The sequence below is a fragment of the Geotrypetes seraphini genome, chromosome 2 (genome assembly GCF_902459505.1).
Source record: "Geotrypetes seraphini chromosome 2, aGeoSer1.1, whole genome shotgun sequence".
In the NCBI taxonomy this organism is placed as follows: domain Eukaryota; kingdom Metazoa; phylum Chordata; class Amphibia; order Gymnophiona; family Dermophiidae; genus Geotrypetes; species Geotrypetes seraphini.
This window is the reverse complement of record NC_047085.1, coordinates 345,754,290-345,778,646: the sequence shown is the minus strand read 5'-3', so window position 1 is coordinate 345,778,646 and position 24,357 is coordinate 345,754,290. Positions and strand designations below refer to the sequence as shown.

At 41.7% G+C, this 24,357-nt stretch overlaps 1 protein-coding gene across 1 annotated transcript; it reads left to right on the top strand.

Moving 5' to 3' along the window:
* Window positions 1-6,070: 6,070 nt before the first annotated feature.
* CLEC3B (C-type lectin domain family 3 member B) lies at window positions 6,071-23,979 on the top strand. The gene is made up of 3 exons (XM_033934685.1): window positions 6,071-6,453; window positions 16,472-16,570; window positions 22,989-23,979. The coding sequence occupies exons 1-3, from the start codon at window positions 6,351-6,353 to the stop codon at window positions 23,387-23,389; spliced, it is 603 nt and encodes a 200-aa protein (XP_033790576.1). The 5' UTR covers window positions 6,071-6,350; the 3' UTR covers window positions 23,390-23,979.
* The last annotated feature ends 378 nt before the right edge of the window (window positions 23,980-24,357 follow it).

The window sequence follows — 24,357 nt, the reverse complement described above, 5'->3', positions numbered from 1 at the left end:
GAACACCTGTGGGAAGATGTGAGCTTCCTCGCATCCCAACACAGACTAAATTATAATTAGCACCCTTTCACTTGGGTCTCGTCAGATGACTTCCTCGGACCAATCCAGAAACAGAACTTAGATGAATAGCCTTTCTGTGTAAGGTCTCATACAGGCTGGTAGACACAGGCGCCGTTAGACAGATAAGAACAGGATAGGGCGCGATGGACCTCTGGTCTGACCCAGTGGAAGCAACTTCTTATGTTCTTACTAAAATGGTCGGTGGTCTTTGTCATAAGGCGTATGGGGACAGACTTAAAGATCTCAATATGTTTACTTTGGAGGCAAGACAGGAGATAGAGATGATAATAATAACGTTATTTTTGTATACCGTAATACCACAAACAGTTCAAAGTGGTTTACAGAGGAAGAGACTATACAGACAGCGATATTATAGAATACTTTTGAAATTACATTTGCATGTTGAGGTTAGTCAAATTTGTCTGGAAGAGTTTTAGAAATACCATATATACTCGAATATAAACTGAGATTTTTGGCCCAAAAATGGGGGTCCAGGTTTATATATTCAGGTCGCCACCTCACCACCAGCACAGCTGTCCTCCTCCTATCCACCGCAAAGCTCCTGCATCACTCTGCTGCATGCAGGTCGCCCCACACCACTATCCTCAACAGTCATTGACATCCGTACACCTACTGGTGCTGCTACCGTTGACGCAGAAACTGCCCAGAGCCACCAATCTTGGTGCACAGGCCCACCCTCAAGAACAACTGAGCCGCCGCCTGACCACGCCTCCTGGAACCACTGACCTCCATGCTTCCCCACTCCACCCCACCCACCGGAATCGTTAACATCCATGCAATGACCACTGTACTCCCCCCGGAGCCGCTTACATCCATACCAAGACGGTTGGCGATCCACTCTGTTGAGCCAGTGTGGGGTTTTGAGCATCTGCGCATGGCCAAGGTCTGCTGGTAGACTCTGAACATGCAGAGATGCTCGAGGCCCCACACTAGCTCAGCATAGAGCGGATTGCCAACAATGTATGGATGTCAACCGGTGGGGGGGGGGGGGGTGAGCACAGTCATCAGTGGCTCTGTACATGGAGGTCAGCAACTCTGGTGGGGGAGGAGCTGTTCTCGGAGAGAGCGGGAGCCACCATGCCATGGGCATGCGCAGATGCTCAGGGCCCCGCACACGATCAGCATAAGGAGTCCTCGATAGATTCTTCAGTATTGAAACGTTTTTGAGGCTTTTTCTCCACTTATTTTTGAATTTCAATGTTGGATCTTAGAGAAGTAGCCCACTGCTGGAGAGTGACATATTTTGGAATCATTTGGGTTTTACTGTCACTACTCTTTTTGATCTTGAGAGATGTATAAATACTTATGTGGCATAAATGCACCTGAGGCAAGTCTCTCTCATTTGAAAAGAAGCCCCAGAATGAGAGGGCATAGGATGAAGTTAAAGGTGATGGTAGAGACAAAAACTGTGTCTGAATTCAAGAAAGCATAGGACAGGCACGTGGAATATCTTGGGGCGAGGAAGAGATAGTGGATGAGTAGACTGGATGGACTATTTGGCCTTTATCTGCCATCAATGTTTCTAAGTTTGTATGACTCACTCTCAGCCTGTGATACATACCCTCTAAATATAATATGTTTTTTTTAAGTTAACATGCCCTGAGCACATGAAAACAGGCAAAATATTACATAACCCTTTAACATATTTTGCAATAGCCTGTTTTCCTATATTAAAGCTGTTAAGGGTTTCATGCGCTTTAGTAAAAGGGCCCAATTTCCTTCCCTGGATTTATTTTATTTAGCTCACACTTTTTCAGTGGTAGGTAATGTCTCACTCATTTAATGCTTTGATGTATGGTTCAGTTCTGTCTGTCCATCTTTTATTTTCTCTGCTTTGATTATACTTTAGTCTGTCTCCCACGTTTGAGCTCTCTGTCCATTATTAGTTTGTATCCCACTCATTCTCCTTAACACTCTATATAACTTCATCTCGTATCACCTTTTTCTGTCAGTTAACAGCCTCGTTGCTTTCTTCTCAATTCTCTCTGGATTGGGAAAGAAATCTTGTCTCTTGCACTTCTCAGTTCCATAAACTGAGAGTCCATAGTAGTTTGCCATTCCTCCTGGCTTCCACTCTGCCTCCTAATAGCACATGGTTGGGGAAACGAGTAGAGGAAAAACAATTGTTCTGAGCAACCCCCTAGCCTATAAGAAATTTAGCAAAAACAAATACGAGTTTTCCATTAAATAGGTATGGGCTGGGGGTATCAGAGGAGAGAGGGATCAATCGTGAGGAAGGGGAAGGGCAACATTGACTGCAAGAACAGAGATTTCAAAAGTCTGCTCCAATTCAGATGTGAGGGGATGTTGCATGTGTGTTTTTCCCAAATGCAGCTTTTTGAAATTGCTTCTCCCATTGGATATGGAGGGACATGTACATGCAGTCCTACACCCATTTTACAAGTGGCTTTAGGCTTGGTTGAGCTTCTTGTAAAATACTGTGGGAATTTTCTGCATCCATAACTTGACATATAAATTCCCCATTTAATACCCTTTCAAAAAATAGAAACTAAAGCAAGTCATGCAATCCAAGGAAAAAAATGTACAGAATGAACTACCACAGGAAATTTGGAAAAGTGAGATTGTCATTTAGCTAACCACAGTGGGGATAACATTTTTATTTTTATAAAGATAATTATGGAGAAAAAAATAGAAATTACAGTAAAAGCTGTGTTTTCACATTTTTACCAACTGAGCATTTAAATCACATCCCAGCTCTTGAAATACGAGTATATTAGCTTATTTTCTTCTAATTAGTTCCAGATAGGAATATAAAAGCTTATCACTGGAAACTAAAAATGAAGTACTGTTTCTCTATTGTTATAGATCATATTTTTCTTTATGTCTTTGCCAGTCTTTCCCTCCCTTCCTGTAAACCATAAATCAGCTTGGCAAACTTCTAATTCCTAAACTTAGGGCTCGTTACATGCCATGAAACAAAGTCTATAAACAGAATTCATTATGAACTGATTTATGTACAAAAGGTATTCAGCACCTTAATACATTAAAAGTAGGGCTGCACACAACGCATTAATAATGTGATTAACGCGTTAAATGGTTAACGTGCATTAAAATTTTTAACACACGTTAATGCAGCCCCCCTTACTTCCTTAGTGCCGCTCATCATCTGCCAACACTGTGGCCCACCACAGCCACTGTGACCCATCAATTACCTCCACCAGCCACCTCCTGCCACAGTCCACTATATCCTTTCCGCTCTCTCTCTCTCTTTCCCTCTCCCACACTTTTCACATCCTGCTGGCAGAGCACTGTCTGCAGGTTAGCTGATTCCAGTCTCTCATGGGCTCTTCAGTCCCTTCTACACTGGAACAGGAAAATATATCAGCTGTTCCAATGTAGCAGGGATTGGAAATACCATGAGAGACTGGAGTCTGATAACCTGCTGGCAATGCTCTGCTGTAATCGCTAGCACTGCAGGTGGTCTATAAAAGGTTAGAGGGAGGAGAGAGGGACCCGACCACAGAGGGAGGAGAGAGGGACCAACCACGGAGGGAGGGAGGAGAGAGGGACCCGACCACAGAGGGAGGGAAAGAGAGGACCAAACCACAGAGGGAGGAAGGAAGGAGAGAGAGATCTGACCCAACCCCACCACAGGGGAGAGAGGGAGAAAGGAGAGAGACATAGACCTGACCTCACTTCATCCAATCCCAGAGAGAGGGATACCTGATCATGGGGGGAAGGAGAGAGAGAGAGAAGAGACCCAGTCATGGAGGGGGAGGATGAAAGAAGGGAGGAGAGAGAAATACCCAACCACAGGGTGGAAGGAGGGAGATAGTGAGATAACTGACCATGGGGGGTGAGGGAGTGAGTGAGATGGTAGGAACAGGAAGATTTGCTAGAAAAAAAAGAGGTGCAAATGGGGGAACAGGGTAGGGTGGAATTTGAGAGGGCCAGATCCTGGAAATAAGCATGGAAAAACAAATGAGATGGTGACAGGAGGGAAGGAAAGAAATGGTGAGCATGGAGTAGTGAGGGGAAGGAAGAGAGAATACCCATGGAAGGGAAGGAAAATGAAGGGGAGGGAGATGATAGTGCTTATGAATGGCAGGGAAGAGAAGAGACGGAAACTAGACAGATTTGAAAAGGAAGAAGAAAAATGGGGAAAAAAAGTTGCTCATGAAAGCTAGATATAGGACAGAAAATAAAGAGGAGAAGAAAAAGAGAGTGAATAGACAGAGTACAGGAAAGCAGAACTAGAGATGCAGAACGAAATGATTAGAAAGAAAATCACAGAAAGGGTAGTAATGTGATTTGATGTCGCTTTTGGGATAATTGAATTGAAATATGTCAGTTTTGAGAATTTACATGTGCTATGTACAGTATATACTATTAATCTAATCATTTACACCCATATTTGGTGCATAACTGTTAACGCCTTCTTTATAGAATTGACCACAATCTACTTAATTATAGAAATTGGGAATCGGGTAAATTCTGTTTAAAATTCCAAGTGTGTTTACTTCCCTAAAGAAGTTTATTTTTTGTCAGTAGGTTTTCAATATAGGGTTAGGCTATGAGGGGGTGCTGAAAAGTTCTAAGCCCAACCAACCAACTTCCTGAATTTTGAGTGTTATTTTGCCACTGTAGCTGAAAAATGTGTTATCGTATTTCATTAAGGACCGAATTATTGAACCAACACTGATTTTCTAGGCGCCGGTAGGCACCCATACCTCCATTAAAAACACCATCCAAATGGTGATTTTAACCAAGATTTGAGGTGCATACTGGCGCCTAGAAAATCCACTGGAATTGCATAAGTGCTGTAGGCCGCTGAATGCCAAAGTAGGTGTGGCCAACACCGGAAATGGCATAAGGTGGCCTAAAGCACCTATGTAGGCATGATTCACTTGAAGATAGGTGCCGGAAATGTAGGCCCAGAAAACCCTGGCCTACATTTCCGGTGCCTATCTTTTGCATTGGCATAATTCTGAAACTGGTACAATGCATAAATGACACGTGATCGGTGGCCACCAATATGGATGCTGGTTCAAGAATCCGAGCTTAACAAAAAAAAAAAAATTGTACAGAATGAATATTATTTTCTCCCTTTGTTCATACATGTCCAGGGTGGGGAGGGGGGAGGGAATATTTTAGGATTTATTATGCTTAAGTACAATTGTTGGATGTAAGGGGAGGGGAGGGATATTTGATGTGAGTTAAACTTTGATGGTATTTTAAGTGATGTTAAAGTATGAAATGATTGTATCTTATGTTATACTTGTTGAAAGTTTTAAAAATGAATAAAGACTTAAAAAAAAAAAAGAATATCTAAAGGAAAAAAAAGAATCAGGGCCTAAGTGCCAATTTGCAGAAACAAAATTCTATGTTTTGACATTGTTTCAGATCATTCATTGAACCATATCCAAATCATTCTCTTCTTGGTTGGGCTGAGAACTTTTCAGCACCCTCTTGTAAAATCTTAGTTTTTATCAATATAGCTAAAAAAAATACCATAGTTAAAGGCAGTGTATATAGTAAATTTGAAATAAATAAAAAGTGATCTCCTATGTATTGTAATTCATTTGAAATGCCAAATTTACATCATACTCCTCTAGTTGGTCACTGTTCCTTTCTACCACATAAACTTGCCATTTATATACCTTTTTAGAACGTCTGAAAACACACCTGTTCCTAAAGTATCTAGACAACTGATCCTTTCTTCTCTCTCCCCTCTATAGCGATTAACTTGTTCTATTGATCACTCTCTTCTCAAAAATGGATTTCCTGTCCTATTAACCCTCTTTCTTCCTCCCCTCTTAAAGTCAATCAAATTGTACCTTTGCTTAATCTTTGTAAACCGCATAGAACTTCACGGTATTGCTGTTATTATTATTAAAACCAGATTTTTTAAATGTTCACAAATTTTTGTTACGATTTTTTTTCTTCAAAATGATCCACAAAGGTTGCAATAAATATGCCCCTGGTCTCTCTTTAAGGCATAGTTCCTAACTGGTGTGCAGACATTGTACAGGTTACACTTAAAAGAATTATAAATGTCTTTTAAATGTTTATTATAATCCTTATGATCACAAACTACTACTGAAACAGAAAAGCCAAGTTACTAAGATGAGTTCATGAGTTCACTGATTTCCTATGAACCCTCATCCTGCCCTCCAAAATTTCTCTCTGGTGTTTTTGGAATGCTACATTAAAATGAGAATCTGGAAGTATTCCTTGAGCAGACGTTATTCATTATAGCTTCACATAAGAGGCACAGCCCCAGCTACCCTCTCTGCACATAAAGCAGAATGGCGGTCAGAAGAGCATGCCTGGTCCTATGTCTCCTCAGCCTTTCACAAGTCACTATCCAGCAAAGCAAATCCCGGCAGAAACCAGCCAATGCCAAGAAAGGTAGGACACACTTGCAATTCTGGGCAACCGTTTAAAGAAGCATTTTCTTAAAATTTAAAAAGGAAAGGGAAGGGATACAAGTGACAGTACAAACCCTATGTGGAAGAGTTTAAGGAGCTTCATAATTGTTCTTAAATCCTGCTCCCGGTGATATATTTTTGTTTTCCGTCATTAATTGCAGTTTGGGAGGTTTTCTCCTCTCCATAATGCGTTTTATGGTGATTAACTATATGGGGTATTTCACCCTTGATGCTGTAATTACTGATACCGCCTTAAAATTTATCTGTTGTAAATTTATTGGAATTTCAATCAAAAAAATGTACAGGTATTCAACATGAAAAGTTTTCTTTTCAGAGATGCATTTGAGATTGTACATACTTAAGCATGCCACTCCAATTTATCAAGTTGCACTTGATAAATTACAAGACTTGTAAAATATTACAAGGCTCAGTTTGGCAGCTTTTTTTTTTTTTAACCCTTTACCTTATTGTTATTAGCCCTCTGTGTTCTTCTTTTCTGTACAAAGTTGTAGTTCAACCCCTTCTTCCCTGAGACTCAAGTAAGATATAGTTGATGTCTGTCTTTATATGTTCCTTTCCCCAAATTTTTATTATGTAATCACTTAGAAATTTTTAATAAGCGTTGTATCAAATTTTAAATAAAACTTGGACTTGGTTTATACCCTAACTAAAATGTTGCTCTATGTAGTTTTAAATGTCTTGAGGCCATTACTTATTAAACAAAGATTATATACATTCTCCTTTAAAACTGAAAACAGTCAATATTATAGATGGATCCTGTAAGTAGGCTAATGAATAGGGTAAAAGAAGGTCAGATTTTGAAATAAATGGGATGTTGCACTAAAGATTTATTGTTTCAGATATCTCAGGTACATTGATAAATGTGGCAAAGCACGGCCTTTAGGTTTTTAGATATGCATCAGTGTACAATACTACAGCAGTAAGTAGAAAACTGCTTCCCTTGAATGCTGCAATAGATACTCATAATTCTGATGCTCCCCCCCCCCCCCAATATCTCTCTTCACTTATCTCCCCCTATGTTCCTCCCTGTGATCTCCATTCGTTGTGCAAGCTCCTCTTATCTGTACCCTTCTCTACCACTGCCAACTCTAGATTCCGTCCCTTCTTTCTTGCAGCATCGCATGCCTGGAACAGGCTTCCTGAATCAATACGTCATGCTCCCTCCCTAGCAGCGTTCAAATCCAAGCTAAAAGCCCACTTTTTTAAAATCTGTTTTCAACTCCTAACTCCCACTCACTGCTGTCAGATACCTATCCCCACTGTATCATTTCCTCTACCATAATCTCCCTAACCCCAAAATGTTCTGTCTAAATTAGATTGTAAGCTCTTCTGAGCAGGGACCATCTATTGTATGTTAAAATGTACAGCGCAGCATACACCTTTCAGCACTTTAGAAATAATAAATAGTAGTAGTAGTGCATTGCATTAGTGACTTCTATTCCGCTTATACCTTGCAGTTCTAGGCGGATTACAGAAGAAGATAACTCGACATTTCCAGGAAAGGTTACAGGAAACGGTGCTAATTCCATGGTTGAGAGATTACTTGGAAAATTACAGGATTGGGAACAATAAGGAGATGTAGTATGGCAGCCCGCAGAGAAATATTTATTCAAACCTACTGTTTGTAGAGGATGGGACAAACTAATGTGAAGGGGAAACAGATAGAAGCTACTGAAAATGAGGTACAGAAAGAGACAAGGAACAGAACTTAGCCATTTAAGGGGAGTGGTTACTAATGTATGCATTTTTTTATTTTGGATTTAGCTAACACTTTTTTTTTTTTTTTTAGTAGTAGATCAGTGACTGACTGCATATGCAGGGACATTAAGTATTTCCCTGTTCCCAGAGGGCTTGCAATCTGCTCAGGGCCGCCATCAGAAATTTCTGGGCCCCTTACTGAGCAATCCTATTGGGCCCCCCACGCACCCCTTCCCTCCCGCGACGCCTCCCCCCCCCTTCTTCCATGGGCCAAATACACACATACTTTTCTGCAAATGCTCCACCTAAGCCAGTCCCGTAAAATCTTCTCATGCCCATTGGGTGATTTGGCATAGAGGAGATATTCATAAAAAGAACGTCCGTCAAGATCTTTACTCATAGACTGTGCCATTTGCTTTAAATCATCTTCCATCATTAATCCAAATTGCACAATTCTTTCTCTGTCTTTGTCCTGAATGACATCTGGCCACATTGCTGGATCCTTCCAGTCAACAAATTTATGAGCAGGTGCGGAGAACGCATTTTTAAACAAATGTAGTTTATCCTTGTACTCCTTATGTAATTTTAATCATCTATGGATATGTTTATATGTTTATTGTTCAAATGGTTTTATTTATTTCCCCAAATTTATTTTTGTTATACGCATTGAAAATACAGTGGAACCTTGGTTTACGAGCATAATTCGTTCCAGAAGCATGCTCGTAAACCAAATTGCTCGTATATCAAAGCAAGTTTCCCCATAGGAAGTAAGGGAAACTGCTTTGATTGGTTCCACCTCCTCCCCCCCCCCCCCCACAGAGGCTACCAGCGCTGCTCCATTCTCCCCCCCCTTGAGGAATCCGATGCTGTTCCAAACCCCTCCCCGTGATCCAGCTCCCCCCCCCCCTGCAAACCGGCATCCCCCCCGCTCCCGTTGCCCCCCCTCCACCGCGATCCTACTTTCCCCCCTCCCGAGCAGTCAATGACACCCTTTACCCGTTGGCACCAGTGCCGGTGCCCGAAGATCCTCCCTCTTCTGGCGCGGCTGGGTGGTGCGTCGGAGATCCTCCTTCTTCTGGTCTGGGCTGGGCTGGACTGGCTTTGAGCATTTGCGCATGCTCAAAGTCTTCTGATCTCGCTCTCAATCTCGGAGAGAGCGAGACCAGAAGGCTTTGAGCATGCTCAAATGCTCAAAGCCAGTCCAGCCCAGCCCAGCCCAGAAGAAGGAGGATCTCCGACGCACCGCCCAGCTGCGCCAGAAGAGGGAGAATCTTCGGGCACCGGCACTGGTGCCAAGTCGGGTAAAGGGTGTCATTGACTGCTCGGGGGGGAGGGGATGCCTGATCGCTGGTGGGGATGCCGGATCGCGGGGGGGGGGGCACTCGTACTGCGAGGCAAGCTCGGTTTACGAGGCACCAAGTTTGCGAATGTTTTGCTCGTCTTGCTGTACCACTGTATTTGATATTGCGTTTAAATCAAAATCTCAATAAACTTGAAACGAGTGCCCGTGAGATTGTGGGAGGGTTAAATACTCAAAACTTAGAAGAATAACAATTTACTTAAAGTTTTTGCTACGCCAGCTTTCTGGTATCTTTACATACAGTGGCGTACGTAGCATATGTAACACCTGGGGCCCATCATTTTTGGCACCCCCCCCCCCCCCCCATCTGTAAGAAAAACATGATTTTTAGTAACAAACCACATGTCACACATGAGTACCTAGGAAAAGGCAGCATCTTACATATTGCAGTGAGCAGTACATCAATACACCCATTGTAAAACTAAACAAGCCAGACCAGCACAGATCAATCCTACACCGTCAATCCTAACAGAAAACCATGTCTTTCGAACACACAGAACACAGAAAACACCTTCGCCTAGTATGGAATATGTCATCACAAACTAACCCCTCACTCTTTTACAAAACTGTAGTGTGGATTTTAGCCACAGTGGTAACAGCCCTGACGCTCATAGAATTCTGAGCATCAGAGCTGCTACCACCACGGCTGGTGCTAAAAAACGCTCCACAGTTTTGTAAAAGGGGGGATAAAATAGAAATACACAGTTTCAACGCTCTAGCTCAGAGGTGCCCAAACTTTTTGAGCTTGTGAGCTACTTTAAAATGACCAAGTCAAAATGATCTACCAACAATAAAATTAAAAAACACAAAGCACACTATACGCTGAGAAAATGTTACTAATTATCATTCCTATTCTGGTTTTTTTTCAAAGAGATCAAGGCAGATGACTCTATGCATTGTCACCTCAGTAACAACCATACAAAAATAGACAAATATACCCTCCATCCTTTTTATTAAACCACAATAGCAGTTTTTAGCTCAGGGAGCTGCGCTGAATGCCCAGCGCTGTTCTTGACGCTCATAGGCTCCCTGCGCTAAAAACCACTATTGCGGTTTAGTAAAAGGGGACCATATTGTAAAATATAGACAGCAGATATAAATTCAGAACTGTGCATAGTAAGTGAAGGGAAGTTTTCATCTCTGGGAATTTACCCAGTTAACTATTAAGTTATTTGGGCAAATTCCTTTGAAAACTGTGGTAATACTGCCTCCACTTTGCTAAATTTAAAATAAAATCATTTTTCCTACCTTGTCTGGTGATTTCATGAGTCTCTGGTTGCACTTTCTTCTGACTGTGCATCCAATCTTTCTTTCAGCCTGTATGCTTCCTCTCCTCCACACCTCATTCCCTCCCCCAACTTTTTCTTCCTCTCTCCCTGACCTTTCTTTCTTTTTTTCTGTTTCTCTTCTTTCCTTCTGTTTCCCTGCCTGCCCCCTTTCTTTCTTTCTCCCTGCCGTTCCCCAAGCCACTGCCACTGCCGCTGCCATCGGGGAACAGGACCCACCAATGGATAACAGGCCCCAAAGCCGACGCCGACGCATGCTCTCCCTGCCTGGGCCAATCAGGCCTTAGACTTAGTGGGGATGGGCGGACCCGCTATGCCTAAGGCCTGATTGGTCCAGGCTTCTAGAGCCTGGGCCAATCAGGCCTTAGGCTTCGGAAGGATGGGCCAGGAAGGGGCGGGCCCACCTCATTTCGACGAGACTGGCCTGCCGGCTTAATCTAAGATCTGATTGGCCCAGGCCCAGGCTCTAGGCGCCTGGGCCAATCAGGCCTTAGACTTAGTGGGGATGGGTGAACCCGCTATGCCTAAGGTCTGATTGGTCCAGGCTTCTAGAGCCTGAGCCAATCAGGCCTTAGACTTCGGAAGGATGGGCCGGGAAGGGGCGGGCCCGCCTCATTTCGACGAGACTGGCCTGCCGGCTTAATCTAAGATCTGATTGGCCCAGGCTCTAGGCGCCTGGGCCAATCAGGCCTTAGACTTAGTGGGGATGGGTGAACCCGCTATGCCTAAGGTCTGATTGGTCCAGGCTTCTAGAGCCTGAGCCAATCAGGCCTTAGACTTCGGAAGGATGGGCCGGGAAGGGGCGGGCCCGCCTCATTTCGACGAGACTGGCCTGCCAGCTGGACGGGCAAGTCCCGTCTGGCCAACAAGGAAAGGTTAGTTTGGCTGGGGGGAGGTTTGAGGGCTATTAGCGCGAGGGGGGGGGTGCAGAGGGGGTGCGTCTTCCGGCAGGAGGGATTGGACACCCTCCTGCCAGCGATCGGAAGTGTCGGGGGGGGGGCGGTCGGTAGTGTCGGGGGGGCGGTCAGTAGTGTCAGGGGGCATCTTCTGGCAGGAGGGATTGGGCACCCTCCTGCCAGTGATCGGTAGTGTCGGGGGGGGGGAGGGGCGGTCGGGCCTCGCCTTCAATATAGGCGGCCTGCCTGGGGAGCATTTTTTTAAAAAACATGAATCCCGATTGGCTGATTATAGACAGCTGTAGGGACGCCTACAGCTGCCTAAAATCGGGACGCACTTTGGAGAATCAGGGCCTCAGTGCTCTGGGCTAGAGAATGACATGGGGACAAACTTTTCCCCATCCCCACAGGAACTCAATTTCCCCATCCTGTCCCCGCAAGTTTTGTCTTTCTCCCTGTCCCATTCCTGTAAGCTCTGCCTTAACCGCACAAGCTTCAAACACTTATGATTTTAAAGTGTTTGAGGCTTATGCAGATGAGGCACAGCTTGCAGGAATGGGGCAGGGAAAGGAAAAGAACTTGACGAGACGGGAAAATAAGTTCCCACAGGGACGGGGAAAAATTTGTCCTCCTGTCATTCTCTACTTTGGGCCAAAGTAGAAACCTCTACCGCGATTTAGTAAAAGGAGAGATTATTAAGTATCTAAATCAGGTGGAATCTGTCTTCCTTCTACCATTAGATCTATCAGTGGCATTCTTGTTAATCACTCAGTTTTGCTGTGTGTATTGTGCCAGAATGGCCTGACAGACACTGTCTTTGAGCAATTCCTACCTTAGTTCACAGATTGTACAGTAGTTACACTGATCAGTTTTTCAACACCACTTCTAATTCATTCTCACCTGCATCTGGAGTCCCACAGAAATCAATTTTGGCCCCTACACTCTAATATTTTTCTTACTCCTCTATTGACTTTAATGCAGTGTTTAGCTTTTACCGTATACATCATTGCAGACAACATTCATGTCCTCCGTACCTGGATCCATCGGAACTTGAAGAGATTCAGACCATAAATAACAAACTGACTCAAATCATAGACTGGTTAAAGGACAATAAACTTGTATTAAACCCCAGGAAATCCAAAGTTCTTCTCTTCACTGATGAGGATACCCTCTGGGCTACTCAAATTCCACCAGTGTCAACCACTAGAATTCTAGGAGTAATTACTGATCACACACTCATTTTTACATCCCAAATCTCTTCAGTTGTCCAGAGCTCCTTCTATAAGGTGTGAATGATCTGCTCTGTGAGAACTTTATTCCATCCCCCAGCTCTTGACATCTTGATTCATTCACTAGGCCTCTTCAATTAAACTATTGCAATGCCTTGTATAAGTGATTGCAAGTAAAGCATCTACAGTGCCTCCAGCTAGTTCAAAATACTGCTATAAAACTTAATACAGGTGCAAAAAAAGTATGATCTTGACACAGCACTCTTTAAGGCCACTCACTGGCTGCCTTTCACGCTGGATAACAAACTACTACTACTGGTCTTCAAAATTCATAATTCCATGCGCTTAAATATCTTTTCGGTTACTGCACCTTCCCTCTGGAACTCTAAACCTAATTACATAAGAAAGGAAACATATTTAAACCAATTCAAATCTAAATTAAAAACCTTTTTGTTTAAAGATGTCTTTGAGTAGTAACTACTCTTTTAAAGACGCTGTTGAACAGTAACTGTCCTAAGGACAATTCCACATCCCTTCTCTTGGACTTTCCCCCACCTCTTGTTCTTTCCCTCAATGTCTCCTTCCTCTTTAATTTTGTAGTTCGACCCCTCGTTTCCTTCTGTTCAAGTTTGTCCGTTTGGTTAATTATTCCCCTAATTATGTTTATTTTATTAACTTGATTGTTTTTATTGATTAATGTACACCACCTAGAAGCCTGATTAGGTGGTATAATAAATTTTAAAATAAACTTGAACTGTCCTTTTCACATTTCTTGACTCCTTACTGCCTTTATTGTGCCTGTATGTGATTTAATAAAGATTTTTTTCCCCATAAAACAAGCATGAGATTCGAGGAGCCTGCTGTGTGAGGAAAGGGTTGCACATGCCAAGAACTTTCTACTAGTTCTGAGGAGGTCTAGGAGATCTGCTCTATCCTGGTGCCATCAGAGGGTATCGCTCATTTTTGTGGCTGTTCAGTTCTGTTTGTTGGTGTACAAATACTTTTATGAATTTTTTTTTTAAATTAATTTAGACACTGGTAAATGGGTCAGGAGTGGTAAGGGAGAGAAGCAGTCCTTTTAGCATTAGAAATGTAAAGGTGCTTTGCTAGTTCAATATCTTTTCAGAATAGTCTAATCTAGTCTTCAATTTATATACCAAATCGTTTTCAAAGGAACTCGATTCGGTTTACAATTAATTCAAAAACAAGGTAACATCTAATAGATTGAATAGAGAGAATACTAATTAGTTAGGATTAGATAGCTATTTAAATAGTTAGAGGAACAAGTCTGAATAACTATTGTGTAAACAACCAAGTTTTTAGATCTTTCCAAAATTGCTGTAACTGACCTAACAGTCATAAAGAGTCTGGTAATTTGTTCCAAATTTCCACCAATTTAAATGACAAAGTTTTGCTGAGTTTCCCGGCACATTTAAGTTCTCTGTTGTAGGGGGTGTCAAAGTCCCTCCTCGAGGGCTGCAATCCAGTTGGGTTTTCAGGATTTCCCCAATGAATATACATAAGATCTATTTGCATACACTGCTTTCATTGTTTGCTAATAGATCTCATGCATATTCATTGGGGAAATCCTGAAAACCCGACTGGATTGCGGCCCTCAAGGAGGGACTTTGACACTCCTGCTCTAGAGGATAAAAATGATAATTTATAAATTGTTGTAATCCTTGAATGACAGGATCTAATAGCATTCCAGCATAGAGGGATTGAAGGATCAAATATTCCATAAAGGAATTTTAAAATGACACATGCACTCTTAAACTGTATCCTATAACAAAACTGGGAGCCAATGAAGCTTTCTCAATAATGGGGACACATGATCGTACTTTCTCTTTCCAAAGATAAGTTTTCTGTATTAGCTGCAGTCAATCTAGGCTGCCCTGTTTAATACCCAAATATACAGAATTACAATAATCCATCTGAGCAAGCACAGTGGACTGTACCAATAATGTATAATGTTCCTGATAGAATAATGACCTAACTTTTCTCGACATATGCAAACTGAAAAAACATTTATTTGCTAAGGAATCTATCTGATCATTAAAAGTAAGGGAAGCGTCCAATATAATGCCCAAAACTCTGGAGGAGAAATCTAGTTGTAATGAGATACCTGACTTCAGTAGAACAACAGCAGGAAGAATTTCTAATCTAGGCCTAATCCAAAGTAATTTGGTTTTTGAAGCATTTAATTTCATTTGGATGGAATTAGCCCACCTCTGACACTTCGAGATGCAACTATCTGAAGCCAGGTCACAAAGATCATGGTTAACTTCCAATAGGATGACGATATCATCTGCATAAGTATATATAGTCTCTACAGACGAGAGACAAAAGTTTTTTAAGGAGGTCATATATATGTTTAAAAAAATGGGTAATAAGAACATTGCAAGAGAAATTTGTTAAACCAGTCCAAAACCACATGATTCAGACCTATGTCAGCCAGCATACGAATCAAAATATCATGATGAACCACATCGAATGCCACTGACAGATCAAAGTGTAACAGTACTGCATATATATTCTGCAATTGTAGATTTTGAATCTTTGCAATTAGTGATATTAAAAGTGTTTCTGTGCTAAAATTTGGCCTGAATCTGTGTTGAAATGGTAACAAGATAGAAAATTTCTCTAAATAGTTGGAGAGTTGACAAGAAATAATTGATTCCAACATTTTTGTCATTAGAGGAATATTCGCAATAGGGCGATAATGAGAGGAAACCGAAGGATCTAAAGCGGTACCTTTCAACAAAGGTATTAGAATTATGTTACCCATTTTCAGTGAAAAATGACCATTACTAAGTAGAAGGTTTAATAAAGAAGTCAACCAAGTAATAGCCTGTGAAGGTGTTGCCATAAAGGTAGGAGGGAAAAGGATCCAAAGTACAACTAAACCTCTTCAGTTTTTCACATAATTTTAGAACTTGAAGTTCAGATACAGGGTCATATACATTCCAGAAACGATCCACATGGGTTAATGTAGACCCATTAGACTGAGCCTAGGGAAAAATCATCAGGATTGATGGCTGGAAAGGTATCTCTAATAATAGCAATTTTGTTATTAAAAAATTTTGCTAACTCTTCAGCAGTTGGGATGCCATCTTGCTTTGATTTTGATTTACTGAAGATAAAGAGCACCAAAGTTTAAAAAGGGTGCTGCTATAGTTGTTTGATTTAACTATCTTAATACCATAATGATTTTTCCTTGCAATTCTGATCTCTAGATTATATTTTTTGATATTAACTCTCCAGATCCTTTTATCCGAATCTAAATTTGTTTTTTCCATTTCTGTTCCAATTTTCTGCATCCCTGCATTGTACATTATAATACTGGCAGGAAATTAAAAAATAAATAAATAAAAGGCATCTGTGAGACCTTTATAGATTTAGGAATCTCCTTCTCTTCCCTATGCCTTATTAGTTAATCTATGGTGATGTGATCTTACAAATGTCCTCTATTTTTATTTGCAATTTTACAACTTGTTTTCTTCAACAGATGTCGTAACCATGCAAACCATTGATGAGCTAAAGAAGCAAATCAATGACCTTGCACATGAGGTGAACTTATTGAAGGAACAACAGGCGTTGCAGACAAGTAAGTTATTCTTACTAATCCTTCATCAGCCATTTCACAAAATTGACCATCCATCATTGCCAGTACTGGAAACATACGTACTCTATATCTATATATCCTTCATTTTAGCAGTGAGCTAAGCCTCATACAGGAGGTACATGCTTTTTTTAATTTTAGCAAACATTCAGGGCTCCTTTTACAAAGGCGCGTTAGCGCCTTAACAAACGGAATAGCACATGCTAAATTGCCCTGCGCGCTAGTCGCTACCGCCTCCTTTTGAGCAGGCGGTAGATTTTTGGCTAGCGCGCACTAATCCGGTGCGTGCGCTAAAATGCTTAACGCACCTTCGTAAAAGGAGCCCTCAGTCTGTGTAGGTGCCTTAAAAATTTCAGTGTGTACAAAAGCAATTTAATGTGCATATAATCAAATACCATGGGGCTCATAATAAAAAAAAGAAAGAAAAAAATCTAAAACCCCTCCTAAATTGGCACTTGGACGATCAAAAAGATAGGTCATCCAAATACTGATAATCGAACAGGGTTTTAGACGGATCTAAAACCAGCTTAGGCCTTTTCCCTGCCTCTGTGTGCCCAGAGTGAAAAGGAGCATTTTTGGAGGAGTGGGTAAGGTGGGAGATGGACGGGACATGGGCCGACCTACACTTAGTCGTCCGGCAGCCATAATCGAAAAGTTTGACAGGTTGCCTGAACTTATACATCTGGTCCTGGTGTGGCATTCCTCCTGCTGGTGAACTTTCGGGGAGGGGGGATCTGCAGGAGGGACTGGGCATCCCTCCTGCCGCCAATCATTGGAGGGGGGGTTCGCAGCAGGTGTTAGCAGGAGAGATTGGACATTTCTCCTGTCGTGATTGTTGCAGGGGAGGGGGTGTGAGGCAAGTGTCAGGCAGGGGGATGGGGAACAGTTTCACAATTCTCTAACCGGTGCTTATGACTGATGCTGGTTAGAGAATTGCGCTTTTAGGTGAAGGATTGGTTTTTCCCATGCCTAAAAGGTCTTGTTTTGGGCGTTTCAGACTTGGGCAATTTTTTTTTTTCAAGAATAGGGCTTAAAGGTAGATGTAGTGCCAGTCTGGGCGATTAAACTCCTGAATGTACACGTAGGCCATTCTCATAAAAAACACATTTTGGACTTTTTTTTTTAAATCTCTGCTGCCTACTTTGTGCACCTAGGGCCTTAGGCCAAAAGGGGACTTAAGACGGTTTTTAAATTATGCCCTTCCACATGTTATACATTTCCAATAGAGGTTGAAAATTTATTATTTACATAAATATATGAAACAAAAAAAGTTAATGATTATAAAAAAAAACAACAAATTTTTCAAAAGCAAACAAACCAGAAATGTTTTATTTACTTCCTCTGTCTGCTGTTTCATTTATCTACTTAACATTTCGTTCCTGGCACAAAGCCATTCTGTTATGTGCCTTGGAGAGCATCACAGATCCACGTACATTCTTCAGAAAAATGCCCTATGTCTTTTCATCCAGAAGAGCCAATTCTACAGCTTCAGATGTTGTGTGTGAGCCCCTTCCTTCCCTCCACTCCAGAACATGCACTTGCCTCAGGCTTAGTCACGATTGGATAGTAAGATCTGTGAAAGTACTGTGCATAACACACTTCCCCGGCTTTGACCTAAGACTGTCACCCCTGCCAGCCTGAGATCTAAGGGTCATAAAGTGGTTTCTTCAAACCTGGAGAGTCTCCTCTGTGAGTCTGAATGATACTTTCTGATGTATTATTGGCTTTTGGCTTCTAGCCCTGTTTAATTCCCATTGTTCTGTAGTTGGTATTCCATAATAATCAAGGTGATTATTTCATAATCTTTGTAGCTGTGGGGCAATGAAAGAAGGTCAACTAATGTACGTACTCTGAAAATGCCATATATATGTACTGACCTAAACAGACTTTGGGGAGCATATCCTCACCATCTAGGCTAGGTAATACAGTATAGAGAATGACATGGGGGACAAATTTTTCCCTGTCCCTGCAGAGACTCATTTTCCCATCCTGTCAAGTTCTTTTCCTGTCCCTGCCCCATTCCTGCAAGCTCTATCCTCATCTGCACAAGCCACTTTAAAAGCATAAGTGTTTGAGGCTTGTGCGGTTATGGCAGAGCTTACAGGAATGGGACAGGGACAAAACTTGCTGGGAGGGGACGGGGAAACTGTGTTCCTGCAAGGACAGGAAAAAATTTGTTCCTGTGTCATTCTCTAATACTGTAGTACCCATGTTGCAGAAGCCTGCAAGTACTTAGCTAGGCTCAAGAGGGCAGTGTTAATCCATTTTTATACTAATTGTTACATAAATGGATCTCTCCGTGCAAACTGTCATCTTCTCCTGAATACATGACTAGATAGATCAGTAGTGATGTACTTCTAGTTTTCTTCATTACAAAGCTCAAAAATTGACCCACATTAGTACAGGTGTATAGCATGTTTTTAAAAGTTCCCACCTCCAAATGACATATGTATTATTTGGTGTTAATACAGTTTAGTTTGCCAGATCCTAAAGTTGTAATTTCTTTGTAAATACAACGCCCCACAGGAAGTTAATGCCTCTATTTAGGAAGAATGGAACGCGCAAAACACTTTCTAAGCTTTTCCAGAGTTGATGATCCTGCATAGATAACTTTCTACTTTAATAAATGCACTCCAAAAATAGTAACAAGAGCAGGGCCTCTCAAGTGTATTGTACACCCTAGGCAAATCTTAAACTATGAATGGGGCTCAAGACTTTACCACCCCATGCCCCTCCCCCCCAAGTTGCTAGCATCACCCCTCCCTGTGAGGAAAGGCTAAAGTAGCTAGGGCTCTTCAGCTTGGAGAATATGATAAAGGTCTATAAATATGGAGTGAATGGAAAGGGTAGATGTGAATCACTTGTTTACTCTTTCCAAAAATACTAGGACTAGGGATCATATGATGAAGTTACTAAGTAGTAGATTTAAAACAAACCAGAGAAACTACTTCTTCACTCAACATGTAATTCAACTCTGGAATTCGTTGCCAGAGAAGATGGTGAAAGCAGTTAGCTTAGCAGGATTTTTAAAAAGTTTGGATAACTTCCTAAAAGAGATGTCCATAAGCCATTATTAAGATGGGTGTGAGGAAATCTACTGCTTATTCCTAGAATAAGCTGTATAAAATATGTTTTACTTGTTGAGATCTTGCCAGGTACTTATGACTACAACGGGAACTCACGGCAGCCATTCCGATGATGGCTCTGCACAGGGCAGGAGCATAGCTTCACCGCTAGATCACCAGGTAAGGTTCCGGGGACGCAGGAGGGAGGCGGGGCTGGGTCAGAGCCGGCCGAGAAGTTATTCGTGATTTTTCACACTTCGCGGCCCGGCTCTGCACCTAACCCCCGCGAATACCGAGGGAGAAGCGTATCAGTAAATATGCCCTTAAGTACCTTGTGACCCATTCTGAGCTCGTTGGGGAGGATGGGATATAAAACGAACCAAATAAATAAATTAAGTGGGCACAAAACAGCGGGTCACGCGTCATATTGTAGTAAGACGTTTATTCAGCACAAGAGATCTCATACAGTAAAAAGAATGCCCAACATAGAGCCCATGTTTCACCCCAGCAAAGGGCTTTGTCACGGGCAATCATAATCACATCAAAACATCAACGCGTTTCACAAAAGCCACTAGTACGTCAAACTAATATGCTGATGGCAGCATCCACTTGATAGTAATAATGCAATCAAGGGATTATTAGTATAAGTTATGAGCAGTCCTGTGGCATTTACACACTCATACTCAAACCAGCTGTATGGCTGGGATAATCGATCACACCTAAATGTAGAGGCATTAGTACCTGGTTATACTACTTTTATATAAATGAATAAAAGTGCTTACATCTCATACTGTGCACCTTCTGGACACCAAATTCTAGGTGGCTTTTACAAAATTACCCTCTTAGTGTGCTTCAATAAGTTCTTAGTTTGAAATTTTGCCTCTTGGCTTGTTCTTTTCAAGTTCTCTTTTAGCCTACCTTATTAACACTTTGCATCTAGCTTGCCAGCACTTGTACCATTTCCAGTTTTCTTCCTTTGGATATGTTTGTTATTTTAGATAGAATGTCCTCTGGCTGTTTAACAAAGCTGGCATCTGCTTGGTCTTCCCCTGACCCTTTTTTGGCTTAGGCTTCCAAGATGGTATTTTTGAACAGGCAACTTTAACCTTTGTTACTGCTCCTTCTAGTTTCTTCTTAATTTCTTTATTTTATCTTGGTCTTTTTTTTAAAAAGAGTTAATTGGCCATGCATACAGTCCCTCCCTCAATGATTATACCAAATTGAATTGAATTTTCATGGCTTCTTCCACCAGGCCTGCACACTGATGAGAGCTAAATTTAATGTAGTCCACCCTCCTTCATTGATTCCAGGATTAGCTGCTTCATGAAACTGTCATTTCTAGTATCTAAAAACCTTTTCCTCCCTAGCACATCCTGATGAAACATTTACCCAATCAATACAAGGGTAATTGAAATCTCCCGTTGTTATCGAGTTGACAATTTTGTTAACTTTTCTCATCTGTATTACCATTTCATTTTCTGTTTTTACATCCTGGCAAGACATTAATACTCTAATTTCCAAAGCACTACTAGATGTATGCTGCATTATATAGAGACACGTATAAGAGAATGTAAGCTCTATGGAACAGGGACTACCTAGGATAAGAGGATGGCATTCTCCTGATTTAGTTCTGGGTGAAACTAAGATCACTTGGATTGCACTGTTATGAATATGCTGTGGAATTGAACAATAAGGGGCTCATAATTGAAAGAGAAAAACGTCCAAAAACCGGCCTAAGTCAGCACTTGGACGAACATTTCTCAAAAACGTCCAAGTGCCGATGATAAAAATGGGTTTTGGATGTATTTCTAAACGACCTAGGCCTTCATAGTGCCGCTCAACGTCCAAAGCTAAATGGGGCATTTTGGGAGGCGTGTCGAGGGCGGAGTTGGGCGGGACATGGGCCGGCTTAGACTTAGTCGTACAGCATTTATAACCGAAAGTTTTACAACAGACCCTAGACAGAACTTGAACGTTGTGACTTAGACCATGTAAAGCATGATCTAAGTCACAAAAACCCACCTAAAGTCACCAGATAAGCACTGCAAACACATAAAACAGACCCCCACACACTACCCCAGTGATTACCACCCCCATAAACATTTTAATCATAACTTTAAAATTCAGCCTCCAGACCATCATCACCTGGCCACCTGGCATAGGAAAGCTTAGTCGTCCAGCCCAGAGGCAGCTTAAGTCATCTTGGGGGTGGGTTAGGGACCCATAGAGGGGAGGACCCATGCCCATAAGTCCTGTAATCACTGCATTGATACTTAAACATGTGCACTCCCCTATACACCCTTTTGTACTGGCATAGAAGTGGCTCCTGCAGCCATAAGGGCTATTGGGGTGGTAGATAAGTGGGTCTAGAGGATTCTGGTGGTGGTTTGGGGGGCTCACCATGACCTAGAAGGGAGCTGTAGGGAGGAGAAGACATGGCACCCTTTTTGTGAAGTTCACAGCAGTGCCCTATAAGGTACCCCACTATTTAGGTGGCATGTCTGGGTGTGCTGTCCATCACTTTGCAGACCCCTCCCACATCCAACAGGGCTTGTTCTAGGCGTTTTGGACTTGGACGGAAATGTGGTATAAAGATAGAAGATTTAGTGGCTTGGACGATCAGATCGGCAGGACATATGACTAGACGATTTTCGAAACAAAAAAAAGTTTGGACGTATCTTTCGAAAATGTGTCTTAGGCTGTTTTTTATTTTGGACGACTTGCGAGATGGACTTAAACGGACTTAGACGTCCCTTTGGATTATGTTCCTATAAGTATTTGTGTACCTTCACCTTTTTGTTTCATGACTGGAGAGTTGAAGGTTATCAAGATATTGTTTCTCCTTGAGTGTATCCTGTTTTTCAGTCCATGTCTAAAAATTTATGAGATAATGTTTGGAAACTGTGAAAGAAGATAATGAATATGGTAATGCCTTTTTAACTGGCATTAAGCAGGTGCTAATGTCTCCACAGCTTAGTAATTATTTGTATTTGGGGCAATGCAAGGTTAAATGACTTACCCAGGGTAAATCGATGGTAGTTTCCCAACTGGAAGCACACACTCATGCAGAGTGTGCATACCATATGAGGGTATGATTTATCAATTGTTTGCTTCTGTGGAAAAGAAAATTGGTCTAGAATTTAGCTGTCAAAATCTCTCAGCATCTTCAATGAGCAAAAGAAACAATTTTTGCACTGGACCACTGCTTTAATAAATCAGCCAATTAAAACACTGCAGGTTTAGAGGGAAAGGGAAAAAGCAGGAGAAAGATACTGCGTTTTGAGGGGAATATGGCAAGATTCAAATTCATGTGGGGACTCTTCTTTCTCTTTTAATAGTTTGTTTGAAAGGTTTCAAAGTCCACAACAAGTGTTTCCTGCCCTCCTCCCAGGCAAAGACTTACCATGAAGCTAACAATGACTGTTTGTCTCAAGGAGGCATCCTCAGCACCCCCGAAAATGGTGACGAAAATGACTCATTATACGAGTACATGAGAAAGAATCTTGGCTCAGAGAAGGAGATCTGGATTGGCATCAACGACATGGCAACCGAAGGCACCTGGGTGGACATGTCTGGCGGCAGTATCAGCTTCAAAAACTGGGAAATGGAAATCACCACCCAGCCCGATGGTGGAAAGCAGGAGAACTGTGCGGCCTTATCAGGAGTAGCCAATGGGAAGTGGTTTGACGAGAAGTGCAGAAACCAATTGCCTTTCATCTGTCAGTTTCTAATAGTGTAACCATCACAGTGCTTGTCTGCTGCTAGGACGGACCAGATCTACCTTCAGGACTTTTAGACAAATATACATAAAATATCAAACAACAATCATTGTAATTGTGTTGCATTAAAATGGTTATGGTTTACTGTGATGGATTAATGTGGTTAAGATCTATGCTGGATTATTATGGCCTATGGCTGCATAACCCTGGGCCTCTTCTATCAAACCGCGCTAGCAATTTGTAGCGTGGTAAGCCATGCTGATTGGCCCGTGTGGCTCCCGATGGTCATAGAGTTCCTATGAGCATCGGGAGCAGCGCGGGCCATTCAGTGCGACTGTGTGCTAAAAACATCTGTCTCTAAGGCATGTGTTAGAGCTCTATTTTATACACATTAAACTTAGCATCTTCCCTCTTTGTATGTAAACTTTGTAGTTAGCTATATGAGGTCTTGGCTCTCATACTGTGCCATACATGTATGCAAAATTTAAATCAATATACAGTAGATATAATGCTTGCAAACACTTGTAGTTCATGGTCTTTTTTTAAAATGAGATTATTTTTCTCACAGTGTTCATTGTTTTCTGCTATTAAAATACATTCTCATTTGCTACCTTCATATCCATGCTGCATACTTGATTTTGAAGAAATTTGAGAAAGACCATTTACCTCTAAATACTTCAAACCATTGTTTTAATTTTTTTTATTTTCTAACTTACATTCTAGCAAGGACACAGGATTCTAAGAGGCCAGATGTCTGAGAAATAACTTCCCAAAGTTTGGTATCCCTATGGATCATTACAAGACTGGAAACTTGTACGATAACCTACCCAGGATGACAGAGCTGTAGGCATACAAAGTTTGACCATTTAATTGGGGGGATGGAGGTGGAAAGCAAAGGGGAGGGAGATCAGAATACACAAGTGAAAGGATGCAAAATTTATCTCCCCTCAATTACTACTTTTTTCCTTCCTCCTTTTCTAGGGTTACC